At 30.7% G+C, this 12,721-nt stretch overlaps 2 protein-coding genes across 3 annotated transcripts; one reads left to right on the top strand and one right to left on the bottom strand.

The window, feature by feature from the left end:
- Positions 1-3: 3 nt before the first annotated feature.
- On the bottom strand, positions 4-832 carry LOC140663369 (DNA mismatch repair protein MutS-like). The gene is made up of 4 exons (XM_072887461.1): positions 694-832; positions 424-600; positions 180-333; positions 4-20 (listed from the first exon to the last, which is right to left on the bottom strand). Exons 1-3 carry the CDS (start codon positions 772-774, stop codon positions 298-300), a joined length of 294 nt encoding a protein of 97 aa, XP_072743562.1. The 5' UTR covers positions 775-832; the 3' UTR covers positions 4-20; positions 180-297.
- A 9,521-nt stretch (positions 833-10,353) lies between these two features.
- Positions 10,354-12,543, top strand: LOC140663357 (transcription elongation factor, mitochondrial). 2 transcript variants are annotated; one of them, XM_072887433.1, is made up of 6 exons: positions 10,354-10,520; positions 10,725-10,864; positions 10,964-11,174; positions 11,291-11,437; positions 11,596-11,767; positions 12,106-12,543. In XM_072887433.1, exons 1-6 carry the CDS (start codon positions 10,461-10,463, stop codon positions 12,420-12,422), a joined length of 1,047 nt encoding a protein of 348 aa, XP_072743534.1. In that variant the 5' UTR covers positions 10,354-10,460; the 3' UTR covers positions 12,423-12,543. The 2 variants fall into 2 exon arrangements, with proteins under 2 accessions (XP_072743534.1, XP_072743535.1); XM_072887434.1 differs by having other exon boundaries at positions 10,420-10,578.
- Positions 12,544-12,721: the final 178 nt, after the last annotated feature.

Raw genomic sequence — 12,721 nt, 5'->3', positions numbered from 1 at the left:
CCCGTTTCCACCATGCATGCCTAAAAAATTAAAATTTATTGAAAAATACTTTATAAAATTTCCAAAAATACATTGAGATCATTAAGTATGAGATTGTAATAAAATAACAATAAATAAATATATATACTAAGTAAAAAAGATTTATCTATTATATCGTTGTAATTATAATATTCTCTTACCATATGGGCTAATGTGACCTCTTTATTAGTCTTGTAATCCTCAAACGAAGAATGATAATGAGTCGAGAATAATGTGCGCGACACTTCAACTTAGTGAATGCGTCGATAACCGAAGCTGCTATTGCTGTGCCATCATAGGTTGATATGCTTCGTCCTAGAAAAAGAATATATTTTCTCAGTTTCATATTTAAAATGAGGAATAAATAAATCGATAATCAGCGATTTATGGCAAGATTATCCTTACCCAACTTATCAAAAAGAACCAACGAATAGGGCATAGCATGTTGCAGCATCGTAGCAGTTTCATCAGTTCAACCAAGAACGTGCTCTGACCAGTCAGAATATCATCGTTAGCGCCCAAGCGTGTGAAAATACGATCCACCAATGTTATGCAACATGAACTGGCTGGAACGTAACTGCCCTATTTATACAAAAAAATTAAATTCAGATTTTACATATTTACATGTATAACTCATCATTCTAATTTCATTTACATTTTTCTCATGGAACTTACTATCTGTGTCATGATTGTGATTAAGCCCACTTGACGCATGAGAGTTGACTTGCCTCCCATGTTCGGTCTTGTCAGAATCATAAAGGAGGCAGCGTCACCAGTCGCTATCAAAGTATCGTTGGGAATAAAGTTATCAGATACAATACAAAGACCAGTTTCCCAGTTCCAATTTTCTTTCTTGTTTTTAAAAATTATTTCAATTTTTTTGCAAGGAGGTGTTCGTGATAATTAATAACGTGGTTTCATTGGATCGATTTGCTGCAAAAAAAAACAAACTATAATTCTGTTACGTCCTGTAGACTTCACGATTCTTTCTTTTCGAGAGGAATGCATAAACATTTAGAAATAATAATTCTAAGAACTCTCTACGGCGAAATATCAAACCGTGAGAGTTGTCACTTTAGTTGCACTCCACGAATATTACGTTACGTGATATAATAATATTTATAATAATAAAATTTTTAACAAACCTCTGTAAGGCGAGACCAACTCTAAATAAGACAACCAAAGAAATCTTAGAAATCGAAAGAATAAACACTTGAACTGCTCTCTAACTCTAAAAAAATTTTAAATAAAACAGAGTCACCGTAACTCGAAGCAGTTGTTTAGAACTGCAATCATAAATTTGAAACGGCGACGAAAACTTAAGAAGCATTCGATAAGAGAGCTCGCCTGACGGACCACCTAAAGTGACAGCTGTTTATAATAAATTTCTAAATAGCGATAAGCGATTCTGACGGAACGAAACTCCTCATTGGCCAAATGGAAAAATCTTTTGAACCAATAGAGAAGAAATTTTTGAGACTCGAAGTCGAAGGAAACACCCCCTAAGCATATGGGGACGTTAATTAAAATTCTAATTCGTCCAATTGTCCAATGGAGAGGAGGTACGAATTCTAATATTTAATGCGAAGAGCAATGCGCCGCGACATCATCATCATCACTACGTCCGATCACTACGTATCGTTCGATCTCTCGTCCACGGTACTAATATTTTCTTCGACCTCGGCCTTGACACGCGGAATTAATTATTCCATCTTCATAGTTAATTATTCGAACGTTAACACTTTCGGGTATTAATAGTTTTGATTCCGCGACGTGTGCTTCGACTGATATTTGACACAGACTCCCAGTGTAGTGGTTGAATGTGCATTAAAAATTCAACACAGCATCGAGCGTTAGACGTTTCAAGTGTTTGTGCCATTCAACACGAAAGATTCGATCGCTAACTAGGGCACCTGTACAATTCAGACGGACCCCACGAAATTCGCTGCCGAGGTCCTCTTCGGGATTTAAAACCGACCAACGCACTCAAGAAGTAGTAAGTCATTAGCAAATAGTTTTATTTGATTGGTACTCCTCTTAAACTAAAATCTATGAAACAGTTCCTGGTCTATTGGTAGATAATTTAAATATTAATATTTCATTTTTTGTTTGTCTGTCCCCCCTTCTTCCCCTCTGTTTACTCTCATTTTAATTTTTCTCTTTACTTCTGTATTTATGTACACCGACATTCACACGTCAGGTTACTGAATACAGTTAGAGGTAATCTTTTTATTTCCCCTTTTACCCCTGTATTTATGTACACCGACATTCACACGTCAGGTTACTGAATGCAGTTAGAGGTAATCTTTTTATTTTTTTCTTCCTATTTGTATTTATATATACCGGAATTTCCACTCAGTTCCTAAATATAGTTAAGGGAACTTATACCCCTTCCTCGTTCATCCTAATACTGATAATAAAACCTTGTCAATTTGTATGGTCGTACTGTTACTACAACCAATTTAAAGCCTATTACTATTGCACTTATTATCGACAGTATTCTATATTATTTTTTGTTCTCGGGTTGTCTCATTATTCTTACTAGTTTTGTAATTTAACAAATAAATTAACCAAGAACTGTTTCCTCAAAGAAAAATAAAACATTAACATTTCCTCGCGGGGGTTCATCCTGTGGATCCTGCCACCCTCAAGAGAATTAAGTCGGGCACAAGAGTAAACAAACGGCGCCGTAACCATCGCACGGTCAGAGTCGCGGCTAGGGCCTTCGCGGATAAGAACTTCATTGTAGACTTTTCGAAAATTAATGTAGAGTTATTTAAATTACTTATAGCTAAACAAATAAACCCGCAAACAAAAACTGACATCTGTCCTTCTATTTCAATAAACATTCCTCCTCCTCTTCCTCCTTCAAGAGAGCCAGAACCATCCCGCTCACCTGACCCATCTCCTCGTATCACCATCGATTCCCCTCCCCCTTCACACCCCATAGCATCGTCCTCTCACGAACAACCTTCCCCATCTCCTCTCGGTTTACCGGGCCCTTCCAACAAAACTCTTTCTACCTCTAAACCCCTTCCACGTCCACCCTCAGCAACTTCTACCATCGTCCTTGGTGATTCACCCCCATCTTCCCCCCACAATTCACCTGATTCCTAAGAAGAATTGGATGAAATTTGGGAGGCCTTTCGTGATATTGCCGAGGTCATCGTCGAGAAAGAAAACGCGAGTTACGCCGAAAATTCCAAACACCAAGAACCTCCTCGTCCCCCGCCTCAGGATCCTATCCAATATTTTAATCAATAACCTCCCAAGGATCCGACATCCCCTCTCAAACGGCTCGTATACAATCGGGCCTGGCCCTGTTGAGTTGAAAACACTGCACTCCATCCTTGCAAACAACCCTGCGGGATTCGTTATCCCATGGTTCCTCCCTGGTCATAGATATCCCTTCGCCGTTCCAATAGAGGCTCTCTGGAAGAAATTTCCCCCTTCCACAATTACCTTTAAAGAGTTATAATTTTTTTCCTGGCCCTTCCCTTAAAATTTTAAATATTATTGTATGAATACCAGTCAGGTAATAAGTCCTTTTTTTCCACTTTCAATTTACCTGACTGACGTCCCTCCGAACTAATGTAACACCCGCGAATACACACACACACACACACACACACACGCACACACTTAATCTATTAATAAGATTAATTAGTCTAATTAAAATGCTAATAATTTTCTAAATCTCATATACATATATATATATTCATTTTTATTTAATAAATAAATAAAAATTAAAATTTTAAAATTTTAATCAAATTTATTAACCCTTTCAAACACATTCCCTGACTCCCAGATCGCACAAGGTCCCATCCCGCGTAACAGGGATTAACTTCCTTTACCAAAAAGGGACCACCGAACGAACGGCCTATTGACCTAGTAAAAGAAACCCTCGAGGTCTTTGACCAGGTCCGGCCTTGCACAGTTCGTTCGAGTCGAGAGCGTTAAGGTTTTACGCGTTTCGACAAGGGTAAGTTCTGTCCTTTCATTATCTCATTCTTTTTCCGAGTCTGGACGTAACAATTCAATATAAACAAAAACCTATAAAGAGAAATTATATTTCAAAATCATGATATTATTAACTTGTGTATTGTGTGCGGTTCTGGCGCAGTGAGTTGAGTGTCTGCTCACTATGCCTAAGATCTCATGCCTAAGGGTTCAAATCCGAACAGAACCATCAAATTTTTATTCGATGTTATTTGATCGCCACCTCTTGGAAGGCAATGGCAAGACCACCGAGAGTATATCTTGCCGCAGAAAGAGAACTCCCTCTATCTGATCAAGGCTTTCTGTATCCTCCTCATTTTCTGCATCTAACTCCTGTGTTAAATAAACGGCAGACGCAGGTTTTATTAATGCAATTAGTCTTACACCGGCAGAAATTAATTTATTTGCCGGTAGGTCTGCGCGTCGTCTTATTTATGAAGTCATTCATTTTTTTCATTAAAAAATCGACGTTTTCCTCTAATTTTGCTAACCTAATCTCCTCTAAATCGGTTTGTGTACCGACGTCTCTAGTAGATCTAAAAAATTAAATTTTTATTAACAAGTTTACAATTATGTAAGAAACAGAAGACGTTACCTGTTTCGGAGAGACTCCATTATTTTTACTATTTCCTGATTTCTTGATTGGAAACGAGCAGATGCAGCTTCGAAGCCTGAAAAATATAAAAATGAGACAAAATGGACTATATGTCAAAGTTTGTTAAGAAAAAATCTTATAAGAAATATTATTGAAATCTTATAGCAAAATCTTATAGAAAAATTTAAAGCTTGTTTAATTTTATCGGAAATGTAATAGAAAACTATATAATCACTAGGTATAACAAATTGATATTGTCTTTGATTTGTGGATTGATAAATATTTGTAAATTTTATTCAAAACTGCTGTAAAAGATTTATTATTTTATTCCGTTGACTTAAGAAGAAACAAAATTATATACATACGTTTACTAATACAGACTAATAAAATAACGAAAATTTACGAATATATCTTACAAATAATCTATATTATTGAATATAATGATGACAAAATTAATATTAAATTATTAATTTAAATTATTAATATTATTATATTTTAATATTAAATATTATTATATTTGGAATATTTGAGAATAAATTATGGATGGATAAAATAACTTTCCAGCGAAACGAGTTGAATAACATTATAACATTTCTAATATTATTATTTTGTTTTGTTTTATTATTTATAATTATATACTACAAAGTTGTTAACCATATTGTGTACTTGGTGAGTTTGTGCACTTTTGAGTTAGAGTTAGACAGAGAGTAAAATGAGGAATATCATACAATACGCGTATATGAATTCAAGACTAATCTAAAATAATCGAAGATCATGTATCTCATTGTCAGTAGAATGATGTCGCATCAAATAATGCGAATCTTTGCGAGCCTGTTGCTATCAATACATCTCGCTTTTATTTGCTATAATCAACTAAAAATATTCTTTTTCGTAGGATGTCTGGCAAATATCTAAAGTTCTTCCAATCTATTTTAATTGGATTATACGTTTTATATTTAAACAAATGTAAAGATATATTTCTTATGTATTTTGACGAGCATTAACAATAATGTTACATTAAAAATTGAAAAAACATAACGACTTATACTCTCTCTCTCTCTCTCTCTCTCTCTCTCTCTCTCTCTCTCTCTCTCTCTCTCTCTCTCTCTCTCTCTCTCTCTCTCTCTCTCTCTCTCTCTCTCTCTCTCTCTCTCTCTCTCTCTCTCTCTCTCTCCTTCTCTCCCTCCCTCCCTCCCTCCCTCCCTCTCTCTCTCTCTCTCTCTCCCTCCCTCCCTCCCTCCCTCCTCTCTCTCTCTCTCTCTCCTCTCTCTCTCTCTCCCTCCCTCCCCCTCTTTCTTTCTCTTTTCAAAAATATAGACAAATAATTTATAAAGACAAAATAATCACCGTATAATATTTTATTTTAAACATTTCTGTTTTATTATTAATAAAAAAGTTGATGCAAAAATCACGCTTTGTAACAATTAGTTGTGATTTGAAAAGAAATAGGAAATTGCTCATCAAAAATTAATTAATTGAGATCGTTGTTGCAACGGAAATTCTTATATAACTTTGTACATGTATATATAACTATAAATTTATAATTTTATTTTATTTTATTTAATAATTATAATTTTATTCATCAATTTGACTCGGTTTATTTATCTATTTGCTGTTTTGAATATAATTTATAATTTCAAAAATACAATCTGTTTAATATTTATTAATTTTGGAAAAAAACTTTATTAATTGCTGCCAATTAATACCGGTTATGCAATTAATACACTCAAATGCAATTAGTAATATATCTTTTAGCTTCAAACGTTCATCTAACTTTTGTGGTCAGTGACGCAATTCACAAGCAATAATGTGTCTTAAAACGCTCGAAAATTCACTTTTGAATAATTAGGATAATATATTTTGCAAAGAAGTATGCATTACTTTACTTTCTTTGGTCAACGCATTTTCCATGGATTTTATAGCAATATCTCTTTGCGAATTATTCTCTTACTCAGAAGTAAAAATTTAAGCATACCGCTTATACGAATTGCATTATTACTGAGTGATCTCTCGTCGCAAAATATATTTTAATACATAATTTAGAGACGAATTTTCTACGATATTTGAAAACACAATATTATTGTTTAATGTGCATAATAACTACTATACAGCCTACCATTGCGAAATATATTCTCACAATAAGAAATGAAGCATATTAAAAGATAAAAGATACATTATTACTCGTGATCTGCATTTTTTTATCTTGTAAAGGAATCGAGCTTTAAGAATTTTATTCATTAGCAATAATAATTAATTATTTTGTATTTGTATGATCGCCCGGTGAGATATATATATGTATATGATTTTTGCAATATATTGGTCTTATCGTTAAAATATTAAAGATATTTTTTATATCTCACGATATCTATCCAAAAATCTTATCAATAAACCGGTTATTTATACATATTGATATATTGATTCCAAAATGGAGATCTATTATAATTTTTATGTTATTTTCATAGTTTTGACTATATTTTGTTGATTTCAAAATAGTTTTATTCATTAATTAAATTTTTCATACTTACCTGTATTTTTTCTTTTTTTAACGAGAGGAAAATGCATTTACGCATACCCGTGGCTTTAAGTACGAGAGCCATCGGGTTATGTGGGACTCGCCCTATAAATATAGGGAATACCTACTAAAACCCCCTCGGGTTTTACTTTTACGGACGTTGGTTAAGACCGAGAATCTGGACAATTTTTCGGAAATGTTTATGATCGCCTGAAAAGGTAATATCCGGTTTTTGCAAAATGTCAAACGAAAAATCGATATCTTTGCAATATTGACGCTTTAGCGCTTTATTATTCAATAAGAAAGTTATGTTTTCTGATCCACAATCCAATCAATTTTAAGCGCGAATTATTTTATATATATATATATATATATATATATATTAGCCATCGTCAATTATCAATCAATTAATTTTTTTGTAACATTTTAATAAATTAATTTGTCGACATCTTACTGATATCAAAATATCTATTCAATTTGTCTCTAATTTCTTAACTACTCACACATTTTACATTACATTCATGAGCTTATGATATAATATTACGTATAATGTAAAAATGGGGTAATATTAAATATAATTTAAAAATGAATTTTATTAAATATATATATATATATATATATATATCATAAAATTTACGCATGTATTTTATCATTGTATGTATATATGTATAATCATCTATAAACTGATCTTAATATTCATATCCTGAAATAGTGAGACGCCTAGTGTCTACTGAAAAATAAGGTGAAAATGATTACAATTTCAATCAATTCAAAATTAATTAATAAGATATACTTGCTTGTAACTTGGTAAATATAATAATTTTTTATCAGAAAAGTCTGCGAAAATTAATTACAATTTGAATTTATTTACTTGAAAAAAAATGAAATTTATTTGTTATATTTGTATCCAGTAATCTATTATTAAATTTAATACGAATACTATTGGAAGAATATATTCTTAACAAAAAAAAAATATTTTTTCTCTTATAGAATACAATTTAATGAATTTCGTGAATCGATTTCAAATAGTGTATGGTGACCGTCGTTAAATTACTGTTAAAAGCATCACTTCCAGAAACCGTGAAGAAAACCTGAGTTTAATTCCAACTCTGCAACGGAAACGTATAATTTTTAACAAGGCATCTAACTAAACGTCGCGGATACGTCCACAAAAATCGACGAGAAATAATTCTTCGCGATAAAGATTGTTTCGATTCCCCGCCAGTACAAATTGCACATTCGGTAGCGTCCACTTAATGAGGAACAATGATAAGTTCTTTTCGCCGAGGCAATCGCGTCCTAAAAGATAGAAAGACTGCAATATTCACGAATGTAATTTATCGTTCAGTGAATATTTAACGTAAAATTCACGAAATGCTATCTAATCAAAAATAATAATCAAATTATTTGGTTTTGCAGATTTTTTCTGCATGTTACTGATAATATTTAACTTAAGACAAACTTTGCAATATTTGATTTTAAAATGTACTAGTGTTTTTGCAATGCGCAATTGACAAAGTTTACGAATAAGAAGCTAATATTTAATCGAATCTCGATGCTCTTATTAAAAATGTAATAGTATATGATACATTTAAGTTGAGTTAAATTATATGTATATCAGTATATCTATTATACATATATTTTGTATAATTTGTACATCTATTGTAAAAATCTATTGTATACTTCATATTTTATATATCTATTGTAAATTACACGAAATTGAAAGAACACGTACAAAATTTGTCAAATTAACATTTGAATTAACAATTGAATATTTGATACATATGTTGACGAAGAATTTTGACAATATTTATTATTATTTATAAATAATTGTTTTTTGTCATCATTAGGATTAATAATCTCAAATATTAAATAATATAATGACAAGAAACTATTCCATTCAGTATATATTCTTACATTATCTTAAGAATATCTAAAACTACTCTATTCTTTAGAGGATTTCTCTCATCTTAAACTAATTGTAAGAGTTTTCTTTTGGCGCTTGTTAGGAAAGATATTATAAAGATAAGTAAAATATTCTATCCCAAGTAGCACATATTCGTTTCAAAAACGTTTCACAAATGTTTCTGCGAAACGTTTTAGAACTGGCTTTTGAAAACGTTTCTGATTGGTTAAAATGTCCACTTAAAAAAAGTTAAGGGAAACGTCATTTTCTAACAAAAAAAAAAAAAGTTTAAGAAACTGTTGGTCAAATACGATTTTTTTCCTTTATTTATGAAAAATTTGTTTATCCACAGATTCAATAAAATAATGCATATATGGATATAATCTATCTATTTTCATCATGTTTTGAATCTCTTGTCGAGATTACATCAGAAGTCAAACTGACCAGAAAGACAATTTAAATTATACTTTTAATACCTGTTCTTTTAGGCTTTATATACATGTTAAGAAAACTTGAATACGAGTTATAGTTAAGTCTGAACACGCCACGTAGCGGCAAACAAAGGAACACGTATATTATAAAATAGATCTTTTTTGTCTTGTCGAAAAGATGATCAAAAAACATCTTTTCGTTGACTAAAATTAATTATGACTTTTAGAAGACATCTTTTAGACATCTTTCAAAAGATGACTTTTTTGTAGGTAGAAAGATATTCTTTAGACATCTTTTAGCCTTGTCAGAAAAATAACTTAAAAAAGACATCTTTTCGTCATCTTTTAGTTTTCTGTGCTATCTAGGGATCGTCTTAATAAGTACAGTCTTAATAATGTGTATATATATAATTTTGAATTAAAAAATTAATTTTTGTTCTATTTATAGAAACGTAAAAAATACGTTTCTTAAACCATGATTTTAAAAATGTTTCTGTTGAAACGTTTCTTATTGGTGCTTGACGGTTAAAAAATATTGGATACATTTAGAAAACGTTTATAAAACGAACATGTGCTACCTGGGATATTATGATAAAATGAGAATATAATTTTTTTGGTGTAAATATAAAATATATTAACATATCAACATGCATATTAACTTCTCTGCCAGCGGATCATTAAAGATTTGTATCTTTAAAACTGTTCAAACTCATATATACGGATTTAGCACGGATATGAACCAATAACTGATTGTTTTACCGTTTTATCGAAAAATGTATCTGACCATGTAGTTCTGCCCGCTCTAAAATGCATTCAGTTAGCGCTAACGTACTGCAAGGAAAAATCATCACATGAAAAACGGCGGCGTGACCGCTCTCAGGTTTCTCTCTAATATATTTTATAACGTCACTCGGACAAAATAATAATAACAGATATAACAGACCGGTTTATTCATAGAGTACGAGTCTTACGTGTAATTTAATTGTTATAACAAAGAGAATGTGGAACATAATGATAAGAAAGTTATTTAATACTTTCATTAAGACTCAAAAACCACAGGTAAATCTTATGCATTGTATGATGAGAAAGAGGGAATGCTTTGCAACATTTTACAGAGGTTAATAACTTTTATATAATTAAACAATGAATTAAACTACTTTGCAATTATCATTTTAATACATGTATATGATATTTCAAAAGAATTTTTAATTTTTTTTTTTCCAAAATTTAATGTTCTCTTTATTTTTATGTCTTAATCTGCAGGTCTATAAACATTGGGGATCAAGCACAATTGTTTTTAAAATAAATAACATGTGTACTGATGCTATAGATTCTTTCTCTGAAGAAGATAAGAAGAAAATACTCCAAGTAATAAATTCGACAAGCACAGAAAATTTATTGCAGTAAGTTAATTATTTATATAAAAAAATTTTCTATTTTACACATATAATGATAAATTTCTGATTATATATTTTTTTCATTAAAATTATATTTATGATAAGGTATTCTATTACTAAGAAGCGTGTGCAGAATTTAGAAAGCCATCGTGCAAATAATGGACCATATAACTCATTGGAAGATTTATTACAAGTTAAGGGTATAACTAACAAATGCTTACACACATTTTACAAGTCAATCATATGTGGCAAGAAAAAAAGTCCTAGAAAAATTACACGAGGTTTAGTCCTAACATCAAAACCCACTGACCAGAAGGTGCAAGAAATCAAATTTAATTTTTAAATTGAGATATTACATTATATTATTATTAATTAGCTTTTCTTTTTTATCTATCCATATGCAATCAACTCTATCTATATGAAATATTGCAGAATGTCAATACAGTATTAGGCATACACATAGGACAAGATATGATAAGCTGGTCATTGTTAAATCGTGAGTGCGAAGTATTGCAATGGAGCTACAAGTGCTTCCCGCAAAATAGATTGAAAGAAAATATTCATTCTTTATTTCAAATGGTAAGTATCGCAAAAAATAATAATTTAATTATTTCTGTATTTTTTCAAGTTTTCTATTATGCATTACAACTTAATAAAAAAGCCTATTGTTTAGATTTTTGAATTGCTCAATTGTAGAAGGATTTGAAATCGTCAAGTATCTATTTTTATTTTTTCAGACCTTACCAATAGTTGCAAAGTTACCAAAGGCAGATCGATATTTATTGCAGGAAATTGTTGGTAAAATAGGCTATCACAAGAATCGATCACTTTATCAAGCTCATATACAAGAATCTGTGATATCCGCTATTATTCTGTCATATCTTACAACATCAAATAATAAATTTGACGGTATGAAAATTGTTTTATATACAAATAATACTAGAACAATTAAAATTTCATAATTGGAGAGAGAAGGAACAATTGTTTCTATCTTTCTGTATAAAGTAAAAGATTTAATTGCAGAATAAGAGAAAGACATTTTCCTCTTTTAATTTATATTATTATTTAAAGAAAACATAAGTTTAGTAGTTAGAGGCAGACTAGTTAACTCTTAAAATGAATGAAAAGATTGCAAACTATGATTAAATCTGAAAAATAATCGCTTTTATCGTTCTAGTATTAGTAATATTTGTTGTATGTTTCAACAGAAAGATGCAATATAAAAGTATTGTTATAAATTTTTTCAGATACCGCAGAGTTTGTAATAAATAATGTCTTTATACTGCGTCAGCGAATTTTACCAAAAATTTATGGACTCGTAGTTGGTAATGAAGTTATAGCTACAAAATATGTGATGGAAAAGTTACTGCAAGAGAACGAAGGACTAATAAAAACCAAAGAACGCTTACCGAGTGTATTAATAAAGACAGAATTAAAAAACATGTACATTGCGCAAAGTCCCGCTTATCAAGAGCAAATTAGTTGGTCTTTATTGATAGCATTAGCTTTTTTAGAATTGGTTGTACATCAAAGAACTGATATGATCGTTCGTAGTGACATATAAAATATATTGATTATTGTTACTTAATAATATCAAGAAGAGAATGATATTATCATTGAATTTATTTTGTAAATTGTTTGATATTATAAAATCGTTAACAATTAATAAAGAATATTTTTTATAATTTTCAATCTGAGAAGAAAGGGTAAATCCAAAATATTGTTTAATTTGTATCCTCGTAATCCAAGAATAAACATGTCACATAGTGTCAATACAAATATAAATAGATAAAAGGATTTTTTTTTAAAACATGTATATATTTATAAATTCCAATCATTGTTTTTTTAATGGAATCTTTTCTA

This window comes from Anoplolepis gracilipes, chromosome 3 (assembly GCF_047496725.1).
Source record: "Anoplolepis gracilipes chromosome 3, ASM4749672v1, whole genome shotgun sequence".
NCBI classification, from domain to species: Eukaryota; Metazoa; Arthropoda; class Insecta; order Hymenoptera; family Formicidae; genus Anoplolepis; species Anoplolepis gracilipes.
This window is presented reverse-complemented; position numbering and strand designations above follow the sequence as displayed.